The sequence below is a fragment of the Nelumbo lutea genome, chromosome 8, assembly GCF_056320005.1.
Source record: "Nelumbo lutea isolate HS-2025 chromosome 8, American lotus-T2T, whole genome shotgun sequence".
Taxonomy (NCBI): domain Eukaryota; kingdom Viridiplantae; phylum Streptophyta; class Magnoliopsida; order Proteales; family Nelumbonaceae; genus Nelumbo; species Nelumbo lutea.
This window is the reverse complement of record NC_142691.1, coordinates 18,454,417-18,481,379: the sequence shown is the minus strand read 5'-3', so window position 1 is coordinate 18,481,379 and position 26,963 is coordinate 18,454,417. Positions and strand designations below refer to the sequence as shown.

Here is a 26,963-nt window from a genome sequence, read left to right as displayed (position 1 = left end):
TCCTGCAATGGACTTTGTTATCACGTTGTTCCTAGGAATATCAATGTCTTCCACAATCACACTTTGATCACCATTGATGTTAGTGGTGTCAACATATCCTTTTTTATATTTCTTTGGAAGTAGGAAGAATGAATGGAGGAAGTTTCATAGATTTTGGTCGATTAACCACAATAATATTGGGAATTTTATTGCTTAAATTTTGATATTCACTCACGCCAATCTTAAATATTCTGATCTCTCCACATAAGGCCATATCATATAATGTCATATACCCACAGCGTCACAACTGTCTTTACCAACAAGACTAGCTCTCTTGTTTTGGGTTGTCGCTGATTGCACCATAGCAATTGGACTGCTTTTGTGGGTCTCTCCAAGCACCAGGTTTTTTGTAGGACGACATTGTGGTAGCATCTTTGGGTAAAATGGGTTTATGTGCAAGTTCATTAAAGATCGGGAACACATCCCCATATGTGATCCGCTTCTTTTTCGGTGACAATCAAAATATTTTTTTGGTTGGTTAGGTTTTAAGAGAAAATGGCAAGAAAAAGAAAATAAAGAAAGTTTAAAGGGGTATTTTGATAATTTAACGTTTTTTTTTTATTATGTGACTTAACGGCTAAAGGGTTATTTCTCTAATGAATAAAATTCAGGAGTCTTTGTTGCAAATGAAAGTGTAGGGTCCTTTGTCACTAATCCCATAGTACGGGTGTCTGTTATTAAGGACCAACAACGCCGCACATCAGTGGGCCAGTTGATTTGGCAGTGATGGAGATGCTCCCGATTTGCGGCTGGTTTTAACAGATACGGACTCGATTAATCAGACGAATTTTAATATTTTAGTATTTTATTTTTCATTTTTGAGGTGCACGTTTTACTTCGTTCGCACACCGTTTCCACAGAAAAAAAATGGCAACAAAAACTCAAAAAATTCAGAAACAAATAGGAGAACAAAATAGAAAGACAAATGAGATACAAGAAAGCAGAGAAACATCCGACAGGACCGACACCGTCGATCAAAGACGGCCATGGCTTCTGTATCTCTTCGCCCTCTCCACCACACCATCCTTCCAAAAAACTCCTTCCCATGCTTCAATCCACAGTTTCAAGCTTGTTTGTCTGCTTTCTCTTCCCGTTCTCCTTTCAAAATCCGAGCCAGTTCTGCAGTCGCCACCGAGCCGGTATTCTCTCTTCTCCAAGTCTCCAAGTTTTCTCTTTTACCATTTTCTTTCTCTTGGTTTAGGTCTGATTTTTTTTTGTTCTAGATCATGTTATATCGCATTTTATGTTAATTTGTGGCTAAAATATGTCAGTTTTTATTTGCTTAGTTTTCTTTAATCTTAGAAAATAGAGTTGGCATTTGGTGCCTTTTCGGTGGATTTATCCGGAGAATTCATGGATGGTCTATACTTACATATGCTACATAGAGCAAATGAACAAATATGTAAGCATTTATAGCATTCTTCACACCTCATTTGTATTATACGGATGCTCTTTATGGTAATTTCTGCTTCTCTTTAGATGGTTTCTTCTCCAGTTTGTATAATTCTGTATTGAGTGAGTCTTAGAGAGTATCATAAATGTGTGCGATCATCTTATGCTTCATTAATATATATACACACACACACACAGAAACTCATATATTAAGAAAAGAAAGGATTACATACAGCACTCCGGAAAGCGGTAAAATGACTTAACTCTCCCCAAGAGAACAAGAATGAAATTACAAAATAGCCCAAAACATTTGCTCCCTTCCCACCCCTTGCTTTGCCAATGTATCTGCAAATGCATTTGCAGTTCTCTTCACTGAATGATACTGAACTTCCAGCCCACTGGATAACCACTTAACCTCCCTCCTTTCATTTGCAAATTTCTATAAACCACTATCTTTCCCTAACCAGTTTACAATCAACATTGAGTCTCCTTCAAACACTAACTTTTGAACGTTCAGCTCCTTTGCCTTTCTTAACCCTTCCAAAACAGCGAACATCTCAGCTCTAAGGGAATCACCAACCCCAATGGGGCCTGAGTACATAGAAACCACCTTCCCATTTTCATTTCTGAATACACCTCCAACTCCTGACGGTCCTGGATTCCCTTCACTACTACCATCAAAGTTTAATTTAATAAAACCTGGAACTGGTAATGACCACTGAGGGCTGAGGGCTCACAGCTGAAAGAGCTGGATCAGAATTTGCCACCTCCTTCCAACTATTAAGCAGCATCCCAGTGGAGATATCAGCAAACAACACCACTGGTTTTACCCATTGTATCACCCTAATTGTTATAATTTCAACGATATCTTCATTCTTCCTTTCCTTATCAGAAAATATCCTTAAATTCCTTTCCTCCCATAGAGTCCAACATATGGCAGCTCCTAAGCATTTCCACAAGATTTCCCCCCTCTTTTGGCCACCTAAAGAATGAAGCAGCAAACAACCTTTGTATACTTGGAGGAGGGATCCACCTATAACCAAATAAAGCCATAAACCACTCCCAAATAACAGAACCAAACGGGCAAGCGATTAATAAGTGGTAGGGACTTTTACCATTAGTCTTACATAGTATGCTCCAATGTGGGGACAAGCACCGATTAGGCCTTTTCCTTTGGAGTAAGTCACAAGTATTACATCATTCCAAGAAGGCTTCCCAACAAAAAGCTCCAACCCTTGGAGGGATTGGTTTACCCCATACTTCTTTTACTGGGAAAGTTTGGGCAATGGAATTGGCAGGTTGCACCAAAGAGGCAAAGACTTAAAGAAAGATGCACAAGAAAAGACACCGGAAAGAGATAAGGTCCAAATTCTATTGTTCCTTTTTGAAAGATCTAAAACCACCCTCTTTAAAACCTGAATTAACCCCCAAAACATTTTCAAGTTCTGAATCCCTAATGCCTCTTTTAAGACGAAAATCCCAATTGAAACCAAAGTTGGACTTAGAAGGGACCAAGAAGTTAGACAAAGTTCTCCCTTTATATCGGGAGAAAGAGAAAACAAAAGGGAATTTGTCTTTTAAAGGCATTTCACCCACCCAAAAATGCTCTCAGAATTTCACCTAGTTTCTAGAACAAAGGTCATACCTGATGTGCTGTAGAAAAGAGGGAAGAATGGCATGTATGGATCACTAAGGAGAGGTACTAGTAGCTCTTGCCTAGACCCCAGAGTCCCAGCCACCATACGCATGCCCATGGATGCTCAATATTACCTTACTCCAGAACTTGTCTCTTTCTCTTGCTAGCCTCCACAACCATTTTCCCAAGAAAGCTTCATTTCTCTTCCGAATGTTGCCTAATCCCAAGCCTCCACCACACCTACTCCTAAACATTATTTCCCACTTCACCCTATGGTCTTTCCTATCTTCCCTTGGTTCCCACAAGAAATCTCTCATCAGTTTTTCCAACACTTTGCTTACTTTCTTTGGAATCCTAAAAACAAAAGGGTAGTAAACGGGCAAGCTAGACAAGGTGGCCTTAATCAAAGTGATTCTACCACCCAGAGATAGGTAGTTCTTCTTCCAAGAGGCCAACCTTTTTGTGATATCAATTACTAGGCTTCAAAAGCTATTCTTTCTCGAATTATCCCCCAAGGGCATTCCCAAGTACTGCAAAGGCCATTGTGATACCACACACCCCAATAATTCAGCCTTCTCCATCATTGCGCTTCCTCCATATTAATCCCCACTACACAACTCTTATCAAAACTCACCTTCATGTTTGACATTTTCTCAAAGGTTTGAACTACCAACTTCAAATTTCTCACCCATCTAATATTGTCCCCTTCATAGAAAAGAATTGTGTCATAAACAAATTGTAGGTTAGTGATAGGTATTATTATCTTGCCCAACCCTCCGCCCCTTCACTAGGTTCCTCGAATCTGCCCTCTCCATTAACTTCCCCAACACATCTACAATCAAGGTAAAAAGGAAGGGAAAAAGGGGGTCTCCTTGTCTAATTCCTCTAATGGCTTGAAAGTGATCTACTACAGCTCCATTTACCAAAATTGAGAAATGACATGTCTCTATACAACCCATGATCCATTTGCACCGTTTCTTCCCAAACCCAAACTAATCCATCACTGGCATTAGAAAAGACTAATCCACCATATCATAAGCTTTCTCTAGGTCAAGCTTGCACACGATTCCTTTCTTCTTTGTTCTCTTTAAATCTTCCACACATTCATTAGTAATTAAAATTTGATCCACAATCAGCCTATTTCCCACAAAAGCCCCTTGGTTCTGTGAAATTATGCTTGGAAGCACCTCTTTAATTCTTTGAGACAAGACCTTAGCAATGATTTTATATAAGCTATTTACCAAATTGATAGGTCTAAAGTCTCTTGGATGACTTGCTCCAACTTTCTTTGGGACTTGAGTTCAACCCCAAATTTGTTACCCCCCTTTCAAACAATTCATGAAAAACTTCTAGGATATCTGGTTTCAGTATCTCCCAACAATCCTGGTAAAGGGCCATTATGAATCCATCTGGCCTTGGAGCTTTGGATCTGTCCATTGCAAAGATTGCTTCCCTTATTTCCTCGGCCTCAAAGCTTCTTTCAAGCCACATCTTAGCATTTTCAGATAGTTTTTGCTAGTCTATCCAACCAAATCCTTTGACTTAATGGTCTTCTATAGATTGACTTAAAATGCTCCACAAAGGCTCTAACAGTCTTAGCCCGGCGTGTAAGTGTCACCCCATCCACCTCTAGTTTGGAAATAAGATTCTTTCTTCTCTTGCCATTGGCCATTGCATGAAAGAATTTGGTGCTTCTATCTCCCTCTTTCACCCACTTGTGCCTAGACTTCTACCTCCAACTAACTTCTTTATACAAAATGTCCTCAAGTTGTTTCCTAAGTTCCCATCTCACTTGCTTATCCCTCTCCTCAAAAGAACCCCCCCTTTCCTTAGCATCCAACTCCTCAATTTTACCAATCACTTCTTGCTTTCTTTTCTCAATTCTTCCAAACTGAAGGGTATTCCATTCTTTAATCTTTGCTTTTAACTCCTTTAACTTTCAATGGAATTCCATGCCCTCTCAATTGGCCCTTGGATCACTTCTATTCCACAAGTCATAACCACCCCTTTGTGTTCCTCCCAATCTGTTGCGAATAAAAATCTGTCCAACTTTTAGCAGATTGGATTTGCTTGTAAATTAGACCAGGTGAAATTTCCATTAAGTAGAGGAACCTCCTTCAACTCAAAATTATTAATGAAATTGTTAAATTTCCTCATACTAGTATTGTTTCCTCTTCTCACACTAGTGGACTCCTCTATGAATTTAGTGACATTAAAATCTCATCCTAAACACCACGGGCCCTCCCGAGGTCCTCTAATATCCCCCAATTCTTCCCACAAACTACTTCTCTCCCTGTACCCAGTTGGTCCATATGTGTTTGTCAATACCCACTCAAACCCATCTTTCTTTTGTCTAAACTTAATGGAAACAGTGGACCTCCCAATCAACTCTTCCACCCCCTCCATGACTTCTTCTATCCACATTGTTACTATTCCTCATGAGCTTCCCCAAGATGGGCTCATTGTCCAGTTAATATCCCTTTTCTTCCAAACAGCTCTTGCCCATCTTCCACCAAACTCCATCAACTTTGATTCTTGTATAAGCATAATGTCCAGATCTGCTCTTCTTTTTTTTTTTTGATAAATAAAATCATCTTCCATTAATTTAATGATTGGTTACATGAAAATCCCCTTAGAGGTGCGAGATGCTGCCTCTCCGAACAGCAAATACAAAAACTACAACAGAGATTACATGAATGTTGATGTTAAACAAGAGTTACAGTTGTGCCCAAAACAATGTTTCCCTATTTATCCCTTGTGTCCAGATCTGCTCTTCTTATCACTTCCTTAATTCTAGCTCTTTTTCCTTACACCCCAAGCCCCTAACATTCCAACTTAGGATTTTCATTTCCACTTCTATGCACCCCCTTTCTCCTACCCCCTAATTATTCCCCCTCCTCTCCTTTCTCTCACTAAACTCCTTATCCTCCTCTACATCTCGCCTTAGCCTTTCAGCTTCACTTAGCTTCCTCTTTCTAACATTCCCCTCTTCCTTTCCCTTTCTTAGGAGAACCTTCGAATCATTAGGGTTCTTCATTTTACAGCCTAATTGTTCTACAAAAACAGCAACCAAGTCTTCTTTTTCTTTTTCCTTGGTACCACCTCTCTCTCCATTGCCCTCATTTTCCTTATTCCCTAACTCCTCTATCTGTAGATTCTCAATGTCTCTCTCTACCTCTCTTCTTTTAAGATCTCCCAAAAAATTTTCAACTAACCCCCAGATCCTTTCCCCTCCCCTTCTTCCTCACCTTCCTTGCAACTCCTTTCCTCCCTGCTAACCTTCCAACTCCCACCCTGGGCTTGCGGCAGAATGGGTGACTGGGTATCTGGAATAGAGACACCAATCAGAGGACAAAGGTTAGTAGCAAAATGGGAAAACACAACCATACCTTGGGTGGGCTCCAGGAGCGGTTCAACTGAAGTGCAAGGAACATGTTATGGGCCCGGGCGTAGGATCTCGTCACAGGTCGGTCCACGGGGAAAAGCTCCTGTTTTCCCTTGTTCCTCCCCTTCCTAGCTGAACCTATCTTGGCGTCCTAGAGGGTGATTTGTCCAAGAGATCACCGAACTCTCCTTTTACTCTCTTTCTTGACTGGAAATTTGATATCTTTATTCAATAATTTCAGCTCCTTAAATAGGAGATTACAGGAGGTAAGAGTCCTCCTTGTAGGAAGACTCCTTGATAACTAAACTGCTTACAGATAAGATAGATAAGACTCCTAGATAAGACTAACTAAACTGCTTACAGATAAAATAAGAGTAAGAAAACAGATAAGATAAGGTAAGATGAACTGTGGCTAGCTAGATAATTTGCTGAGGGTCCCACGAATGCGTTCATAACATTACTCCCCTCCTGGACTATGAGTTTGTCCTCAAGCTCGAAATCTGGATATGTGTCTTGGAGGGAATCCAGGATAGGTGGAATGATTTAGCCCTCCTGGATCGGATTCCAATGAAGGGGGTTCATCCTCATCGTCCTCTTGTTCCACCAGGAGGTAGAAAAGTCTCTTACACTTGTGCCCTGCTGAGTAGAGTTCATCACAATTAAAACACTGTCCTCTCGCCCTGCGTTCTGCCATTTCAGACCTGGACAAGTGCTTAATAGGGGGTGCAACAACGCTGCTCCCCTCACTGGATGCTGATCTGGAATTGTGGCTCGTTTGTGGCTTCCGTTCTTGGTTGGCTGCTGAAGATGGAGTCATTCCGAGTGGTTCCGGAGATGCCCATGCGGATGGAGGCCGCCCCATAGTGAAGGTTCCGCGGCTGAGCTGCATCTTTCGTTCGAAGGCGCGAGCTAGATTCATGGCTGTAACCAGGTTGGGGGGGTGTTGCATCTCCACATCCACCCTCAAGGGTTCTGCTAACCCTGTGGTGAACATGTCTACTTGTAGGTCCGGTTATACCGAAACTGCTCTGGCAAGGAGGGTCTGGAATTGGCGCTAGTATTCAGCCACTGTTCCCGTCTGTTTGAGGTTGATCAGTTCACCTAACGGGTTGCTCATCAATGGGGGCCCAAACCCGAGGAGGCAGTAGGATTTGAATTGGGTCCAACTAAGCCCGAGTTCCTCCTGCTCCAATTTATAAAACTAGAGCTGCGCCTCCTCCGTCATGTTGAATGCGGCCAAGCTTACCTTGTCGTTGTCCCCTGTCCGTTGGTTGCAAAAGAACTGCTCGCATTTGTACAGCCATCCCAAAGGATCTCCGGCGCCGTTGTATGAAGGGAACTCCAGCCTGCTGTACTTGGGAACGACCGCAGCTACCGGGGCGACGACCTGCTGTTCACCGGACGACTCTGTTAAGTCTGGTTGGCGGTTGTTTGTGGTTATAGCCCCCTTTGGATTCCTCTCCTTGTTAGAGAAATACGATTCCAGCAAGCGTCGCAGCTCCCGGACATCGTCTTTGACCTCACGAACCTCCACGCTGGTTTCCATGAGCCTATGCTCCAGTTCGTGGACCCTGGATGATAGCTGCTCCAGATTTCCCATGACGGTTGGCTCTCATACCAAGTTGTTATGGGCCCAGGCGTAGGATCTCGTCATGGGTTGGTCCACGGGGAAAAGCTCCTGTTTTCCCTTGTTCCTCCCCTTCCTAGCTGAACCTATCTTGGCGTCCTAGAGGGTGATTTGTCCAAGAGATCACCGAACTCTCCTTTTACTCTCTTTCTTGACTGGAAATTTGATATCTTTATTCAATAATTTCAGCTCCTTAAATAGGAGATTACAAGAGGCAAGAGTCCTCCTTGTAGGAAGACTCCTTGATAACTAAACTGCTTACAGATAAAATAGATAAAACTCCTAGATAAGACTAACTAAACTGCTTACAGATAAGATAGATAAGACTCCTAGATAAGACTAACTAAACTGCTTACAGATAAAATAAGAGTAAGAAAACAGATAAGATAAGGATAAGGTAAGATGAACTGTGGCTAGCTAGATAATCTGCTGAGGGTCCCACGAATGCGTCCATAACAGAACACCTGCCAAGGAGTTCATATTTTGATCATCTGTACTTGGCTTCCGGCAATCACCACCTACTTTCTCACCGAAAACCTACGTTTTGCTCATTACTTGGTCGGTTGTACCCTTATTCGATTCCAGATCAGCTCCCCCCCTAGCCAAGCCACACTTGGCATTGTTTAAACCTTTCAGTTCACTTGGCAGAACCTGAACAGGGGTAATAACTTCTGTATTTTGAACATCACTGAATAGGAGGCTTGTATCCAGCACTTCGTCCTCAAGGGCCATCACTTCCGTACCCTCCAAACTGTCTGCTACCGAAGCATTTGAAGAGAGATATTCCTTGTCATCATATGTCTCGCAATCTATCCACCCACCATCTTCTACATCCACATCCTCCGTGTGCTCCCTGGAATATCTTGGGTTTGGGTAATCTGTACTTTTCATTTCTGTCTCCTGTTCTTTGAGAGGGGGCCTTGGAAATCACTGTAGATTATCCTTAGTCGACTTCCTCAAGTTCTTTGTCGACTTAGCCTTGTTTGGAGAAGAAAATAGACCATAGTTTTAGTCTATTGTCTTCCCCCTTAGTGTGTCGCTCTCGTGACTATTAAGAGTGTCACTTGAGCCTTCCTCCCGGTTCAACCTCCTGGACAGCCCAGCCTGTACCCGGTTTGGTCCATTTCCACTATTATTATCAGACTGCATTAGCTTTCACTCCCCCTTCACTACATCAGCAAAAGAGGGCCCCACTCCCTGACCCTTCGAATTGAAAATTTTTGAATGATTTGCTTTTTCTGGGCTACTGCCTATGAGTACATTACACACCAACTGTTCCCCTTCCCAGAATGGAATATCTCCTTTCTTATTCCTTACAACCTCTCTCCTCTTGCCACATAAGCTCCTGCCCTCCATGTCATCATTGTCTTCCCCCTTCGAGCAAATCCTCCACAATGATGCTTCAACTTCTGTTAGTAACCAGACCTTCCTCCACATAGCATCAGAGAAAATGTCCACCACGCGAGGAACATCTTCTGGCTTTATTGCACGCACCTTCATTTCGGTCGCTCTCAGGTTGTTGAAGTTGCAGTCCTCCATTAAAGCTCCCACTGCAGAGATTATTCTTTCCACTGTCGTCTTCTTCCAGAAGTTAAATGGCAACCCAACTAGCTTGATGTTGAAGCTTCCCACTGAAATTTCCTCTTCATTGCAGGACATGCCAATCTTCAATAACAATCAAGCCATCCTGGGTTTCGAGTGAGGAGAACTCAATCTTTTCGCCCCCAATATCAAGAATGTCTCTGCTGTCGCTAAATGGCACCACCATAACAGACGAAGAAAGGCCAAACTTTTCCACCACTGCTTCCACAACTGGCTGCCAATCCACAATCTTCTTACCAGCAGAAAGCACATATCTAGACTCCCACATTCCTTTGTCCATTTCCATCTTCAACTTTTGTGATTTTAAGGAACAAAAGGTTGTAGGCTTCGAACACCGTTCTTCCTCTGCTGCTTTGCTACTCTGTTCACCACTATTTTTCCTGGCAGCCTCTAAATTCTCCTCGTTCTCTTTCTCCGGTAATGTCTTCTGAATAATGCTCTCAACTTTCTCTGTCAAGACAAGATACTCCTGCAACTTCTCCACAAAAAACCTCCATCCTGACTTTTTAATCCTTTCTGGAATGCGTGTTCCTCTATCTTCTCCTAAGCATTCTGTCACCATTATAAACCAATCCTTTTTGTTCTTTCTTAGTTCAGCTATAAACCTCTTCCTCTCAATCTTCAAGTGGCCCTTCCATCCGTTCTCTCTTTTTTCTTTTTTTTTTTTTTTTTTTCCATGCAAAGCTCCATCCATGAAGCCTTTCACCCAGACCACTGTGTCCCTGAAGAGAAAAATGGTGGATTTGTTCTCCTCCCTGATGATCTTCAGGCAGACCTAGCCGTTGTTTCTACACTCCTCAAAAACAAACTTCTTTGCCCTCGAAAGCCAGGTCCCTTCTCCATCTCGCAACTGGCCTGTAGTTTGTAGCTCCCTTCTTCATAATATGCCCATGACACTCCAGTTGATTAAAGGTTGCTAAGAAATGTCTACTTCATGTTTATACTTTATATAGCTAGGCCTTCATGAAATTTTGAGTTGTCTCTCCAACAAACAGACGTATCCTGTATTCTTGTCTATGTTTTTTTTTTTTTAATTGTTATTATGAATTTATGATATGAAGAAGGGAAGCAAATTCACTGTAGTAGTTGCTTAAAATCTGAAGTGTAGACATTTCGCTATACTTGGTGGTCATTCTTCTTGTGTTGTAGAATAATTTTAACAGCATTACGGTTGTAAGAAGCAAGCAAGATGAACTGTGTTTATTAAGCGGGGATGTAGTAGAGTTGTGTGATTGTGGTTTCTGATTGTTGATTGTCTTGCATACGTAGCCAATTTGGTGATTCCTTTTTCGTTTTTATTATCAATTTATGTAACAAATCCAACTGTTTTTTAGGTGAGAAATCATACTTTTGACATAGCTTCAGAGAACACTATAAATAATAGTTAACTGGAGTTTCGTTGCTTTTATATCTCTTGCAATGCCTTCATTTTATAGTTGACTCAGTGAGTGGTCAGCAGGTTATCAGGTAAGTTGAACATGGGTTCAGAGTTCAGGTTATTATAATATAGTATTACTGATTTTACCTACCTAGCAGGCTGGCATATATCCCTTTTTAATTTTTGGGTTCAACTGTCAGTAAAGATTTTCCAACCATAGATATGTGTTCAACCGTACCGTTCCTTCCCAACTCAGGCAAGTTCAAGTTTGCTATACATGCAGCTGAATTTTTATAACAACTAAGGGTTCAAATAATGGAAGCACGACAGTAATTCATGAACCTGGGAGTTGCTATCCCAATTTAATCAGTTTGCTGATTAAAAAAGCAGGGGAAGGGGGCATTGCTGGATTTTGTGTGGCAGAAAATAGCCACCAGATTCTTTTGCTGCTGCCGTTCACAGATGAATCCCTCATCTTTTTCTGCTCCTATGCTCGTGATCTCATGTTCCTAGGTGCCTTTTTATTTGTTTTTGAAGTTGTACCGGGGTTGAAGATTAATTTCCAAAAAAAAGTGAATTGATACCAGTAGGCTATGTGACATTATGACTAATATTACTGAGTTGGCGACATCTTTAGGATGTAGAATAGGTCCACTCCCATCAAAATGGTTTTCTTTGGGTGCTAACCATAGTTCCAAGTCAATTTGGGACCCTGTTATTGAAAGAGTGAGGCAGAAATTAGCTGGGTGGAAGAAAGGATACATCTCAAAAGGAGGCATGGTGACTCTTATCCAAGGTGCCTTATCAAACCTTCCTACATATTACCTATCCTTGGCCCATGCCCTAAGTTCAGTGATCCAGATGCTTGAGAAAATGAGGAGGAATTTCTTATGTGAAGGCAAAGATGAATACAAGAAATTTCACCCTGTTTGATGGGATGAGGTGGGCCTGCAGAAGGCTAATGGGGGTATAGGCATTCATCCTTTACATCTAATGAATAAAGCCCTCCTTTCAAAGTGGTTGTGGTGCTATAGTAGTGAAAAGGATGAATTATAATACTTTACCTTTAAAAAAAAGGATGAGTTATGGCGGAAGTTGATAAGTTGCAAGTATGGTCAAGCTGGCCTTGGTTGGGAAACCAACCAAACCCCATAATCATATAGATCAAGCATTTGGAAGGGTACCGCAAGAAATAGGGAATGCTTCTTCAGACATATATCTTTTAAACTTGGTAATGGTGAAAATATCCTCTTTTGGAAGGATACTTGATGTGGCAACAGTTCTCTGTTCTCTGCTTATCCTAGTTTGGTATGCTTTGATTGAAGGCAAAGAGGCCAAGGTTAGTGAATGTTATGATCTCCTTGGGAAGCATATTGTTTGGAGCCTGAGACTGAGTAGGAATGTGGATGATTGGGGTATACTCCATTCGGCTTCCATGTTGGTTGCTTTGGACCAGATTACGATCAAACCCATTTCCGAAGTTCCCATGTGGTGGACAGGGGACAGATTAGGTACTTTTTCAGTTAAAATGTTAAATCTCTTTTGCTACTTCTGTTAAATTCAAATGGGGATCTGGTTCCATGGAGGTGGATATGGAAAGGCAAAGGCCCCTTTAAGGTGTCTTTCTTCATATGGACAGCTATCAAAGGGGAGATCCTCACAATTGACAATCACAGAGCTAAAGGTATGATCATTAGTTCATAACCAATTGGTGTTGTATATGTATCTCAGCTGAGGAGACAGTCCCAGCATCTTTTGATTCATTGTGAGTATGCTCGGAAAATTTGTGTCTGTTGTTTGGGTCTATTTGGTTTTTTGCTAGGTATTTCTATCCGACTTGCACTGTTTATTCTCTGCATGGAGATCTAGAGCTTTCAGTAGTCATGGAAGAATTCTATGGAGTACTGACCTTGGCAGCCATCTGTTTGTATATATGGAAGGAGAGGAACTGCAGATCGTTCGAGAATATTAGTTTATTTGCTGAAGCAGTGTGCACCAAGGTGGAAAGAAGCATTGTTAGATGGCCATCTATTACCAAGGAGTTTGCTGGGTTCAAGTTTTCTCATTTTGTTTCTCAGTGGGATAGGCTAGTTAAGGATGGTAATTTCAGTTTGTAACCAGATATAATGGAGTAGTTCTCTTTTTGTATGTTTATATGCTTTGCTTGAGGAAATCTCTCTTGATTTTCTTATTATAATATAATTTCACCTTTCCAAAAGAAACAAAATATGGGAAAATGAATTCTTTCCTCACGAAATTTGATAGGAAAACAAGTTTAAATTTTTTACTTTAGTCGTTTGTTAATATTTTTTTATTTTTGATCAGTTTCAAATTCCTACCACCTTCTTAACAAAGAATGGAAGCTTGCCCTCTTAAAGTGAAGAATGGGTTTAATAAAAACCAAATCATCTTTTAAATAGTTTCTGCATAGTAGTTCTGAGAAGAATTCCTAAAGATACATTGTCTTTAACTGTCTGACTTCTGACAAGCAGCTTAGTGATTTGTCCAATTAGATTCAATTGACTTGTTTTATTGGGTTGGCTTAGCTCCTTGGCCAACCCATCCCAAGGCCAAGTTATGGTCTGAATGGCTAAACTTTTCGTTCTAGTCCTGGTTTCAGATTTTGCTTCAAAGTACACTTGAAGAGAACACTTGGATTTTGTTACCTCTCCTTAACTTCTCATTGAAGCAATGAGATATTTACAATGCTAAATCTTTATTGTCCCTTATGCTTTCTATACTGAGAAATATTAAATACTGGAACAAAATTCTTCTTCTTTTGTATTTTTCACGGCTTCCTTGTTCTTGGAAACATCATTTTTGTGTTAATCAAGATTTTCTATTTTCAGGTTACAAGCACTCAGCAGAATTATGCATTGGAATTTGAAGTATTTGCTTGCCCAGTCTGTTATGAGCCTCTAATAAGGAAGGGCCCTCCTGGATTAAACCTGTAAGTTGGATTACATGATGTAACATGCAATATCTGTTTCTCTTTACATGGCATTCTTGCTTGTTTTTCAATCTAAAAATCAAGTAAACTGCAGGCCAGCCATCTATAGATCTGGTTTCCAATGTCAGAGATGCAACAAGAAATACTCCAGCAGAGACATATATTTGGATCTCACTGTTATTGCTGGAACGAAGGAGTACACTGAGTTCAAGCCAGCTAGAACTGAGCTGTTTAGGTACGAGATAGTGAATTTGGATTAGCTGAACGTGATGGCTGTTCAGTGAGCTGTGGAACCAATGATAAGGTTCCACGCCAATAATAAATTCATGGAACCTTATCATTGGTTCCACAGCCCACTGAACAGCCATTGCGTTCAGCTAATCCTTGCTCCAAGAAAGTGGTGTTCATGCTCATTGCCTCATTTATTTAGAGTGTACAGAATTTAGTGATCTCCAGTTTAATAATCATTGAAAATTTTGAATACTTTTATTTAATTGAAAGCAATTTTAATTTATGATGCTGGCATTTAAACCAAAGTTTCTATTTTGGAAGTAATGCAGGCCTTGGTAACTAACGTAAAAGAACAATAATTTATTTGATATATAAATTACACACACACACACACACACACACACTACTACTACTAGGTGTTGGACAATGAAACAGGGTTCTTGACATGGGAACTATGTTACAATTGTTACAAGGTCTTTGTAACCAGTGTTTATTTCAGATCTATCTGGATATGTCCTAGTTCATGCAGCTCAGCAGCTGTGCATCACAAAAATAATTTGAGTTAGATAACTAAATGAAAATTTTATGAATGATATATAATGGATATGAATAGGTGATGTATGGTCAATTTTCCTATGAGTAGAAAATTTTTCATGTGTTGACATGTTCATATGCCAAAAATATCTGCATGGAAAAATTTGAAATTGTGGAGTGTTATACTTTACATTTTTTTTCCTGGAAAGTTGTTGTAGTCCAAAGCGGTGAAAGATTACAAGATAATCTTTGAAGTATTGTATTGATATGAGAACATGGTGTTACATCAGCACCCTTTTACACCAAGGACCTGTACAATAGGAGTGTAAAAAAGTATGGTTATGTGTATCTGTCTATCACAAATAATTTGTATGGATGCAGACATTATTCTTCTCGTTTTGGTGAAAGAGAATTATCTTCATCCTCATAGTCTTGGTAGCATTCTCTTTGCTAAAAAGTTGCAAGTTTATGCCTTTTTCTTTTTTTTTTTTCTCTATTTTCCCATATTCTTTTTTCTCTTTTCCTTTTGGTGAAATCACTTTGTAAATCTCCACCAATTCCACTTTCTGTTGTCCTGTTTCACCCACCTTATCCTCCAAATTGAAAAGGAATACCATGTAAAAGAAAAGAGTAAACAATCTAAATGATTGGTGCTATGATTGGGTAATTATTTTCTTCATTATGTTTTATGGTTTGATTTCAACACTGGATAGAACTTTGATTATTAATTATTTATCAATTTATTGAAGTGAAAAATAATTTTATCTATTTTTCTCTCCCTTAGGGCAATTCAATTTCTTGAGAAAATAAAAGGATTTGTTTACCTTTGTGTGACACATGTCCATGTAAAGGTCTTTTGGTAATTGATTTGAAGCAAGGTCATGGGTCAAAGAAAGACAGCTAGAATGCTAAATAGAATGGTTTTCTTTTTCTACTTATGCAATTAGAATAGGTGGTCCTTTTCCTCCTTTCTCTTCTCGAATAATAAATATACTAAAGTTTAGATTTCTTAATTGATTATGAGCGTGAACTCCCTGTTAGTTGTTGAATCTGAAACAAATATTGGTTTTGATCAACTATGGAATTACTATGATAAGCATAGATACTATCTAGTGATAAAACCAGTATCATATACAGAAACTTTGTCTTTATTACCATTATTGCTGTATATTCCTATGGTGATACTTCATCCAAGGCTTTATATTTGTATTCTTACTTTTAGTGTTTGTAAACTTTGACACTGCAACTTTACATGATGACATTGTTATAGTTCGAGGTTCCTCTTTCATTTACATTTTGGATGTGAACAAAAATGGGAAATTTATCATCATCTTGAAGAGAGGACCCAATCATCCAACCCTTTTTTCTCTTAGAACCAGTAGACAATTTGTAGTTTTCCCATAAAATTATTATCAAATTTTCTGTGTGCATTCTGTTGTGGGTGTTGATGCACATTTTTTTTTTTGGTAAAGCTGGCATGTTGCTATAAGAAGACAAAAGGTGCACGTACTTTTTAACAATACAAGTCATACACAAATATTGTCCTTTTGTAGTGGTATTACTTGGCTGTTAATTATTGGTGTATGCAGTTCATCAAAAATAGGATGCCACCAAATTGTCTAGCCATTTTGTTCTCAATCAACTCTGCCTAGGGTTCAAGTTATAGCATCCAAGAAACCAAATCATTTATTTGTTTTCTTCTTTACAAATCAATAAATTGTGGCTCTCCATGTGCACTTGGTTAATATTCTGCATATATGTTGTTATATAATGTCCTACTAGTTTCTCTGGCGTGGAGCATTTGGTTGTCTTTTTTCTCACTTGGTAACTAAGAATTATGAAAAGATAGTTTCGTAGCACTTTTTTTACCAATTCAAATAGTTGTGGTTTTTATTATGCTATTTTTAGGTTATGAATATTTGATGGTTAAATATCAATCTATTAAAATCAAGGATGTAATAAGGTTACACAAAATGGACATACTAAGAGGAGTTTATCTATGGTTTGAAAGTGAAAAAAGATTGTCTTTCTCATGCGTTCATGGGACACCTAGTTCATTGTTAAAGTCACTGATTCAGTAATATTAGCCATATTATCCTTGTTCTAAAATTCTATAAAAGATAAAGCTCTCAGCTTGTTTATTTAGTTTATTTTGTTTTATTGCCCAACACTCTGCTCCATACACCATAGCTGGCCTTACAACTGTTATATCGGATTTTCCTTCTAATTTAAGTGGTATTCACCTATAAGACTCCGGATGTGACCCTCCATTTTGCCCATCTTCCTCTAATTCTATGGGAGACATCCTCAATCTCTCCTTTGTTATGAATTGTTGAACCAAGGTAGTGGAAAATGTCACATTGAGTTATCTGATGGCCTCCAATCCTAAATATACCAGAAAAAGTTGTATCCATTTTATATACAATTTAATTTGACATTAATGAAATACATCAACATTTAGCTAAATCAGGTTTAGAGATGAATTTTTGGACAGTGCAAATAGCTATCCAGATATTTGAGTTTTTTTTTTTGTTGATAAAGTCCTATTTTTTGTACATATTCTAGTTGAATGAAAAATTACCTTTTCTCAAAAAAAAAAAAAAGAAAATAAATCAACATTTACAATTTTGGTGCATTATGTGCTTCTAATCATGGTGAGATTATCATCTTAAAATCTTTTGTAATGGCAGTTTGAATTAATCAAATAAAATGCATTTCTATTTTCCTTTCAATTGAAAATTTAATCGGCATTTAGATTATGAGTTAAATCCTTGTCTTTGTTTTCATTTGTCTTAGGAGCCCACTGGTTTCTTTCTTGTATGAGAGGGGGTGGCGCCAGAATTTTAATCGCAGTGGCTTTCCTGGTCCTGATGAAGAGGTAGTGTTATGTACTTTGTGTTCTCTTCAAGATTTAGATGCTGTAAATAAATCCAATAACTTTGTTGTTTTCATTTTAATGGAATGAATCAGTTGGTGAAAATGATTATCCCACATTTATTTGTAAATTTGCTTTCCCTGTACCATTGTGAATTGTGATGATGCCATTCCATTACATAGAGAAACAACTGATGGAATGAAGTGGCCCGAAGGACTATTATCATCTGTGTTTCATTATCCTTCTCAGAGATTCAAATCATGTTGCTGGCACTGATCATGTGACCTCTTTCACTTCGTGCAGTTCAAAATGGCACTAGAATACTTCAAACCTGCAGAAGGTGGTCTTCTTGTAGATGTCAGCTGTGGGAGTGGTTTGTTTTCAAGAAAGTTCGCTGAATCTGGGACCTACTCTGGAGTTATTGCATTGGATTTTTCTGAGAATATGCTACGCCAGTGTTATGATTTCATCAAGAAAGATGATAACATCCTAAATTCGTAAGTTTTTTCTTCCTTTCTTTCTCTGTTTAAAACACATATGTTATTTTTCCTAATATTTATCTTCTCCCTTATGGTTAAATCTTGATGGAAGGAAAGGGGTTTCATTCAAAGAAGTAAAAATGCAGCAGTGGTTAGAAGCATGTGGGGGGATGGACAATGCAGGTGGAGATGTTTAAATGCTTCAGGAACAGCAGGGGGAATTCTAGTAGTATGGAATTCCAATACTGTCACGATCAGTGACTCCATGGTTGGAAATTACTCGGTCTCCATTGAAGTTGTAGGGATGGGAGATTTCAAAGGGATAATTACCGGGGTGTATGGCCCAAATGGTGATGCTGAAAGGCAGAACTTCTGGGAGGAGCTGGACAGAATAAGGAGTAGGGGTAATATTCCCTGGTGTATAGGCGGAGATTTTAACATTATAAGATTCCCACAGGAGAAAAATAGAGGTGTGAGAAGGACTACGGGGATGCGGTCTTTTGGTGAGTTTGTTTACAGACATGGTCTGGTGGACTTGCCGTTGTCTGGTGCTAAGTTCACTTGGACTAATAACCAAGGCAATCCTACTTTAGTTCAGCTTGATAGATTCTTGATGTCAACAGAGTGGAAGGAAAGTTTTTCTAACTTGTTTCAGGAAGCTCTACCAAGACCTGTGTCTGATCATAGGCCTATTCTTCTTTGGGGGGAGGGCCTGAGGAGGAAGCCAGTTCCTTTTCAGTTTGAACACTTGTGGTTTCAGGAGGCTGGGTTTGAAGAGAAGTTGAAGGAGTGGTGGTTATCTTTTGAGGTAGAAGGCTCAGGATCTCATATTCTTGCAAAGAAGTTACAGATGTTGAAAGAGAAAATCCTAGACTGGAAGAAAAACAATCTCAAGGCAGTAGAACTCAAAAAAGGAGAGTTGTTAAGCACCATTGAAGAGCTGGATAGGAAAGAAGAGTTGGTGAACCTATCTGAAGAAGAGAAGGCAGTTAGGACTGAGGCAAAATTGTGTTTTGACAAAGTAGCATATCAGGAAGAGATTAAATGGAGACAACGGGCTAAAATCTCTTGGCTGAAGGCGGGAGACAGAAATACAAAGTATTTCCATGCAGTGGCTAATTGTCGAAGAAGGGAGAATACTTTGAAGAAGCTGCAGGTGGGAGACAGGATTATTGAGGAGGAATCTTCTATTAAAAGGGAGGTGGTGAAATTCTTCAAGAACCTGTATAAGGAGGTGTGGCCGGTTCATCCAGGTTTGAATGGGAACCTGTTTGAAGCCCTCTCCAACAATCAAAGAGAAGGCTTAGAGAAACCTTTCTCAGAAGAGGAAGTATGGGGGGTTATTAAAATTCTAGAGGGTGAGAAGACTCCTGGACACGATGGGTTCACAATGCTGTTCTTCAAGTAATGTTGGAGTTTCATTAAGCCAGAGGTGATGAAGGCTATGTCGGATTTCCACGAAAGAGCATCCTTAGAGCGTAGCTTAAATGCTACATTTATAACTTTGACTCCAAAGGTTTAGAATCCGATGCGTATCTCTGATTACAGACCAATAAGTTTGGTAGGAGGTTTCTACAAAATTCTGGTGAAATCCCTTGCTAATAGAATGAGGAAGGTACTTCCTGAGATCATTTCAGAGGTGCAGGGGGCTTTCTTGCCCAGTCGACTATTACTAGAGGGTGTTCTTATTGCTAATGAGCTGGTAGACTCGAAGTTAAGGAGTGGCAGCACTGGGGTGGTATGCAAAATTTAACTTAGAGAAGGCTTACGATCATGTGAACTGGAGGTTTCTTGACTTGATGTTGCAGAAAATGAACTTTGGCTAGAAATGGAGGAATTGGATCAGAGTGTGCATATCCACTGCTAAGTTTTCTGTACTTGTGAATGGGTCATCTTCTGGTTTCTTTAGAAGTTCGAGGGGTCTTCGACAGGGAGACCCCCTCTCTCCCTTGCTGTTTATCTATGTGGTGGAGGCTTTAGCTAGATTAGCTAAAAGAGCTGTGGCTGAAGGCTGTGTGGAAGGTTTTAGAGTGGCAGAGGAAGGAACCGTGGTCCCTTTTCTATAGTATGCAGATGATACTTTATTCTTTGTTCAGGCAGAAAAGGAGCAGTTAAGTAATCTTTGGATGATTCTGGTTTGGTTCGAGGTAATCTCTGGTTTACGGGTGAATTTTCAGAAAAGTGAAATTATCCCAGTTGGGGAGGTCAATAACATCCAGGATCTGGCTGCGGAGCTTGGGTGTAAAGTTGGAAAGCTCCCTTTCAGGTTCCTGGGTCTTCCAGTTGGAGCAAAATGTCACTCCAAATCCATTTTGGACCCGGTGATTGAAAGGATAGAGAAGAAGCTAGGGGGTTGGAAGTCCAGGTATTTATCCAAGGGAGCTAAGATTACTCTGCTGAAAAGTGTCCTAGCAAATCTACCTATCCACTTTTTATCTCTGTTTCCAATCCCAACACAGGTGGCTGAAAGGATGGAAAAGCTAGAAAGGAAGCTCTTATGGTGTGGGAAGGATGGTGAACAAAAGATCCATCAGGTTAAGTGGGATTCCATATGCAACCCTGTCTCGGCAGGGGGTTTAGGAGTAAGAAATTTTAGGCAGGTAAATACTGCTCTCCTAGGTAGATGGTGGTGGCTCTTTAATTCTAGCCCCCAAGCTCTCTGGAGGCGGATAATTGCGGAAAAGTTTGGAACTAGAAACTATGGATGGGATCCCGGACTTGCACCCTCGCCTTCTGGATGCTCAGTTTGGAAAGGAATTGAGAAGATTTATCCTCTTTTTATCCAAGGGATTAGGATTAATTTAGGGGATGGCAAGAGGATTAGTTTCTGGCGAGACACCTGGTGCAATGGTGTTCCCCTAATGGAGGCCGTCCCGTCGCTATTCCTTATAGCAGAAGACAGGAATGTGGTGGTGGCAGATCAGTTTGAGTGGTGGGGAAATACAGGATACTGGTGTCCAAAATTTAGGAGTCATCTCAACGATTGGGAATTCTCTGATCTGTTAGAGCTGCTACAAGCGATTCAGGAATATCAACTGAACCCAAACCAGCAAGATACCAGAATTTGGAAATGGACTAAGGATGGGATTTTCTCAGTGAAGTCATTTTATTCAAATCTGAGTGCTGGTTCGGCTCAGGCTTTTCCTTGGAAAGAGATTTGGCTTCCTCACATTCCTACTAAAGTCTTCTTCTTGGTCTGGACTGCAGTGCATGGTAAATGTCTCTCCAAGGAGCAGTTAATCAGGAGGGGTCTGGTGGATCACCCATTTATTCATTGTGAGGTTGCCCATCTGCTGCTTTGTCATTTCTGCTCCCTGCTAAATGTGAGGTGGTGCTGCCCCAAGTCTTTAGCTGAACTGCTTTTCTCTTGGAAGTTGACAGGCTTAAGTAACAGGGGTAAGGTGTTATGGTGTATGATCCCTCATGTAGTGTTTGGGTCCTGTAGAAAGAAAGAAATAGTAGGATTTTTGAAGGTCAAGGGTGCTCCTTGGATGAGTTGGTGATTCGGGCATTGGCTACTTTACATTCCTGGCTGTCAGCCAAGGACTCGTTTAAGCATATCCCCCACCATCAATACTTTGATTTGGGTTTTTTGTTTACTTGATTTAGTTGGGGGTCTCTTGTATGTATTTGGGAGAGACTGTTTTTTCGGTAATTTTTTGTATAGTTGCTGGCTGTACATGGAGTTTTGTGGACCAAAGGCTGTAATATGTTACAGTTATATGCATTAATACAATTACCTTACTTTTTCTCAAAAAAAAAAAAAAGTCCTGACGGAAGGAAAAGATTGTGGCCTTTCTGTTTTCATTGGTTCTAGCATCTGTATTTATGTTTTATTTGTGAATGTGCAGAAATATTGCTCTTGTTAGGGCAGATGTTTCAAGGCTTCCCTTTTCATCGGGTACAGTTGATGCTGTTCACGCAGGTGCAGCTTTGCATTGTTGGCCATCTCCTTCAAATGCAGTAAGTGTATCTTCTCCAAGTTATATATGACTTTTTTCTTGATAACTTGCAGTGTTCATACAGTTCTCTTCTGTCATAGTTTCTTTTGGTTCTTTTGATGTCTTTATTTCCTCTTCTTTTACTTTGATTGGACCTTCAGAGGAGTTTCTCTCAACAAAGTTATGAAATTACACTGTTAAGTTTGTACATTAGTTATTACTGCATATTAGAGATTGAAGCATTAGCAAATTTGTGACGTGTTATAATTTTAGATAATACCAAGGTTCAAGTGAACACTACTAAACTATCTTCTTTTGGAGTAGGGATGCAATTTGGGCTGACTTGGGCTTAGCATTTGATTTTGAAAGGGCTCCATCTTGAGGCCTAAGCTCAATGCAGTGAAATCCTTCAAACTGGGTACCTGGCTGATTTGCACCCCTAGTTATAAGGCACCCGTCAATCTTTAGCATTATTATTAGGGTAAAATACAAAAACCTCCCCTGAAGTTTCTGACAATCATAAAAACATCCCCTATAGTTTCATTTTAACAAATACCTCTCCTGAACTTTTGAGAAACTCAACAAAAACCTCCCTTCCGTCACTGTCCCAGACAGAAAACGTTAGATTGATGCACCAGTTTTTTCCAAATATCCATTCTACCCTTTTATAAATTATTTTACATACAAAATTACTGAAATAATCTCATTTTAACTCAACAAAAAAACATATTTCAATAATTTTGTATGTAAAATTACTGAAATAATCGTTAAAAGAGGTTTTTGTTGAGTTAAAATGGGGTTATTTCAGTAATTTTGTATGTAAAATAATTTATAAAAGGGTAGAATAGGTATTTGGAAAAAAACTGGTGCATCAATCTAACGTTTTCCGTCTGGGACAATGACAGAAGGGAGGTTTTTGTTGAGTTTCTCAAAAGTTCAGGGGAGGTATTTGTTAAAATGAAACTATAGGGGAGGTTTTTATGATTGTCAGAAACTTTAGGGAAGGTTTTTGTATTTTACTCCTATTATTAATACTGATACATATAGTTTATTAATACTGATACACTAATGCAAGGTTCCAACCAGCTGGTTGGTAAGGTCTCCTGTTGGTCGTAAGCGGAGACTTGGGATCGAATCCCACCTGCACCTGGGTTGGGGGATGGGCTACCCCTCGTTGTGTAGCCCTTCAAAAGATATAAAAAAAATTAATACTGATACACTAATAATATACCCATGAAGAAGTCTAATGAAGAAATTTTATCCCATTAGCCTGGCTGAGCCCAAGAGATTTCTTGATTGTTGGGCCTGAAATTTAGTAAGAATAAATATATCATCAAATCCTTCTTTCTGTTTTCCAATTGTGTCTAGTTTGGCTTTCTCTGGATTGTAGAATTATCCTTTATGCAAGCACACATGTAAACACAAATATGCATTTATGGTTGCATTCGTTTGTATTGGCCAGGTTGCTGAAATCACTCGTATCTTGCGAAGTGGTGGTATCTTTGTGGGAACTACATTTTTGGCACCTCGCTTTGGTGACTCGTTCCGATCTGAGATATATAGAAACTTAAGACAGGTAAAATGCTCTTTCTTTTTCCAACATGTCTAGCACTTTTTCTTTCAGGAAGTGGCAAGTTTCTTGGTGACATCTTACTGCCCTCAAGGAACTGTGTATTCACCAATAGACCTGTTCATGGGCCAGGTAGCCTGGCTTGGCCCATTCTTTGTCAGGCTTAGACATGATTTTAGGCCCACGAGCTTGGGCACTAGGCCCAACTTTTCTGGCTGGGCTCGGGCTTTCTCAAAAAAAAAGCCTGACCCAATAATATTTTATATAATAAAAAAATATTTTTCTTGGTTCCTCTTCTCTTTTCTCAAGAAATGGTGAATGTGTTCGGGCTGGGCTCAGGCTTGGGCCTGAATGTGTTCTGCTAATATAGAGGTAAAGCCCGGCCCAGCCTGTGCACAAGTCTATTTGTCAATGTGGTGATTGAATGTTCTATTCTGCATGTCAGCTCAAATAACTCCCAATTTATAAGCCTGCCATTTTTAACTACATTGACCAAGATCCAAAATGTGAATTTTGTGAGAGTAAGTTAAAATTAAATGTGATGTGTAAGAAAGCCTGAAATCATAGCCTACACGGTGTACCTCTTGGCCTTATCCGTTTATCCCTTTGCACTTTGATAGGAGTTCTATGCAATGGTTTGGCAGTATGTATGAGGCAATTTCCTGAAGATGAGCAACTGTTTTTCAGGGAATAATACCTATTTTCATCTATTCTTTTGCTGCATATTGTAGTCTTCTGCAAGCTTATATTGGCAATTGCATATGAAATAGGATAGGAGCCACATTTTGAATGACTGCAACTCAGTGGATCACTTTATGATGAAAAACCAAAGAAGGGAAAAATACCTTATTAGGATGACCATATGCATTAATTCCCGACAATTCCTTGTATCCTTGATTGTCCAAAAGAATGCTATAGTGATTTCAGAGCCATTGACTTGAGTGTCCCACCATGCACATGGACCCTTTTGTGCAAAATATGAATGGTAAACTATCCTTGAAGCAAATAAATTGCAACTTATTAATTTCCCTGTATATTCTATATAATCAAGATGAATTTTCCATTGGCTATTTTTGTGATTGATGGAGGATGGTTTTGCAGCTAGCAAGCAACGGCTACGGCTATCTCACTGAAAAGGAAATAGAAGACTTGTGCATATCATGTGGTCTGATCAACTATACTAGCAAAGTTCAACAGTCCTTCATCATGTTCTCTGCACAGAAGGCTTGAAACTAGGTTGGTTTGTCAAGATTTTTCTCTTTTATGCTTGTTTATGGTCTAACTTTTTAGAAACCAGTACAGAGTTGGCTGTGTTGAACTGAACAGGAACCTTTACCAGGTCCATTCTCTGAACTGAAATAACATAGTGAAAAACTGGTTCAGCATTGTTGAGTTGTATGGTTTAACTGCAAAAACTGCATTGAAATTTCTCATTCAATGATGGTTCACCTTGAAATGGTTTTTCTACTTGACTTTTATTTTTTCAATTTTCTTTTGGACACTGTATTTGGTTTTATGTGGTCACACTTATTGGTCCTAAGAGATTGGACCTAACCACCCTATTTTCTGTTCGCTGACAGGCCTGGTTTTTGAAAAACAAATGTAATTCATTGTTTACATTCTCCTTATAGAGGCAACATTTCAATTCCAAACACGACTACAATGACGAGAAGATTCTGCAAAGCATGCTGCTGAGTCACAACTGGATTAACAGGCAGATGTGAGCATAGTGCATATTTTCCTTTTCTTGATGGTTGAAGTAAATGATATTACTATTCCATACTGTAATTTTGGGCTTTGAAGCCTAAAATGCACCATATTTCATTATGTAAGACTTTTCTCGAAGGAATGAAAACATTTTCTTTAAATAAAATTAAGTGGGTGACAGAAATGGGTTTTCTTGCAGAGGGCCCCAGAACCAAAATCTGTTTACTCTTCTTGATCAAAGTTGGTACTGACTAGGGGAGTTTGTTAAGTGCAGTAAAGCACCATTATCCACGATCATCCTGTAGCTACCAACATAATGTAATTCCTGTTCAGTCTGAATTTCAAGGGATTTACAAAACGAACTATTACATACATGACACTATGGCAGAAGGCTACAGGCATCAAATTTCTGAACGTAAAGAGGTGATTTAGGGCAGAAGGTTACAGGCATCAATGGAGGGTATCACAAACTTTCTTATCTACTTGAAGCCCAAGCTGTACCCTTTCCAGTTTCTGTTGTGTGCCCTTCACAATTCCCTCCATTGAGTTGACAAGTTTCACACTTCCAGGAGCTGTGCTATTAGTGGCATCTTGAAACTGTGAACTTATTGAATTCAATAAAGATGTTTCCTTTAGCATTAATTCATTTTTCTCCAAGAGAGCATTATAGGTAGCATAGTATTTACCGGTTTGACGAAGTTTTTCCTGGATCTGAACATACAATTTTGAGAACCGGCGCTCATACTGAAATAGTTTTGTTTGAGATGGCCTATCATCAAGCTGCCTCTTTAGCACTAAAGTTGTCCTCAGTCATCAATGAATTAGTTTTGTTTACATTCTCCTTTAGCATTCGAGACCTTGCCTATCATCAAGCTGCCTCTCCAAGCTAACCCTATTTTTTGTTCACTGACAGGTCTGGATTAGTTTTGTTTTCCATAGTCAAGGTCTCGAATTTGGTTAGCTTGGAGAGGATATGGACATCCCATTGATGATGAGAAGTCCGGAGGATTTGAAGAGAGTGCAACAGGAACTAGTGGACGTGGTGGGTCTGGAATGAAGAGTTCAGGATTTGGATCTTGAGAAGCTAACTTTAGCTGTGTAATAAAAGAGAAACTCCGACTCCACCTGCCCATCTCACTCCACGAGACGGTGGAGTCACTGGCTACCTCATCTCGAAGCAAGCACGGGTGGTGATGGGCGATCAACCGAGACCCGTAAGCCTGGGACTAACTGGAAATGTTTAAGTGGTTGTTTGGCATCGATGCGTTTTAGGGCCGATTCATTTCTTAAAGAATGCTGAAAGGTCAAAAACCGTTTTGGTACCGTTTCAACCTACAATCTATTTGGTTCTGTTTCATACCACATCATCAAAATAGATTAAGTAATATTAATACACATATTAAAAAATAATATTTTTTAAATCAGAATATATTAATACACCATCAAAATGGATTAAATAATGAAATTTATTTAAGAGGGTTTTGGTGAGAAGCGATACACCGTCACACCTTTAATTTGACCTGTCTAATTTCCAACTCATATGCTAGTAGGATTCATGTAGGACAAACGTTCTTGAATTGGTGGGGCGATTCAAGAAACGTCAAAAAGTTGTTTCAA

The 26,963-nt window shown here is 39.5% G+C and overlaps 1 protein-coding gene across 5 annotated transcripts; it reads left to right on the top strand.

The window, feature by feature from the left end:
• Positions 1-864: 864 nt before the first annotated feature.
• LOC148843119 (S-adenosyl-L-methionine-dependent methyltransferases superfamily protein) lies at positions 865-26,767 on the top strand. Of its 5 annotated transcripts, none has more exons than XR_016103318.1 (10): positions 865-1,178; positions 13,909-14,009; positions 14,104-14,244; positions 17,571-17,652; positions 17,953-18,146; positions 21,980-22,091; positions 23,532-23,645; positions 24,741-24,875; positions 25,220-25,359; positions 26,260-26,767. XR_016103318.1 is itself a non-coding variant. In XM_088958114.1 (9 exons), the coding sequence occupies exons 1-8, from the start codon at positions 1,026-1,028 to the stop codon at positions 24,867-24,869; spliced, it is 1,026 nt and encodes a 341-aa protein (XP_088814240.1). In that variant the 5' UTR covers positions 865-1,025; the 3' UTR covers positions 24,870-24,875; positions 25,271-25,512. The 5 variants fall into 5 exon arrangements, 2 of the variants coding, with proteins under 2 accessions (XP_088814240.1, XP_088814239.1); XR_016103319.1 differs by lacking the exon at positions 26,260-26,767 and adding an exon at positions 25,546-25,988 and having other exon boundaries at positions 25,271-25,359; XR_016103317.1 differs by lacking the exon at positions 26,260-26,767 and adding an exon at positions 25,546-25,988.
• The last annotated feature ends 196 nt before the right edge of the window (positions 26,768-26,963 follow it).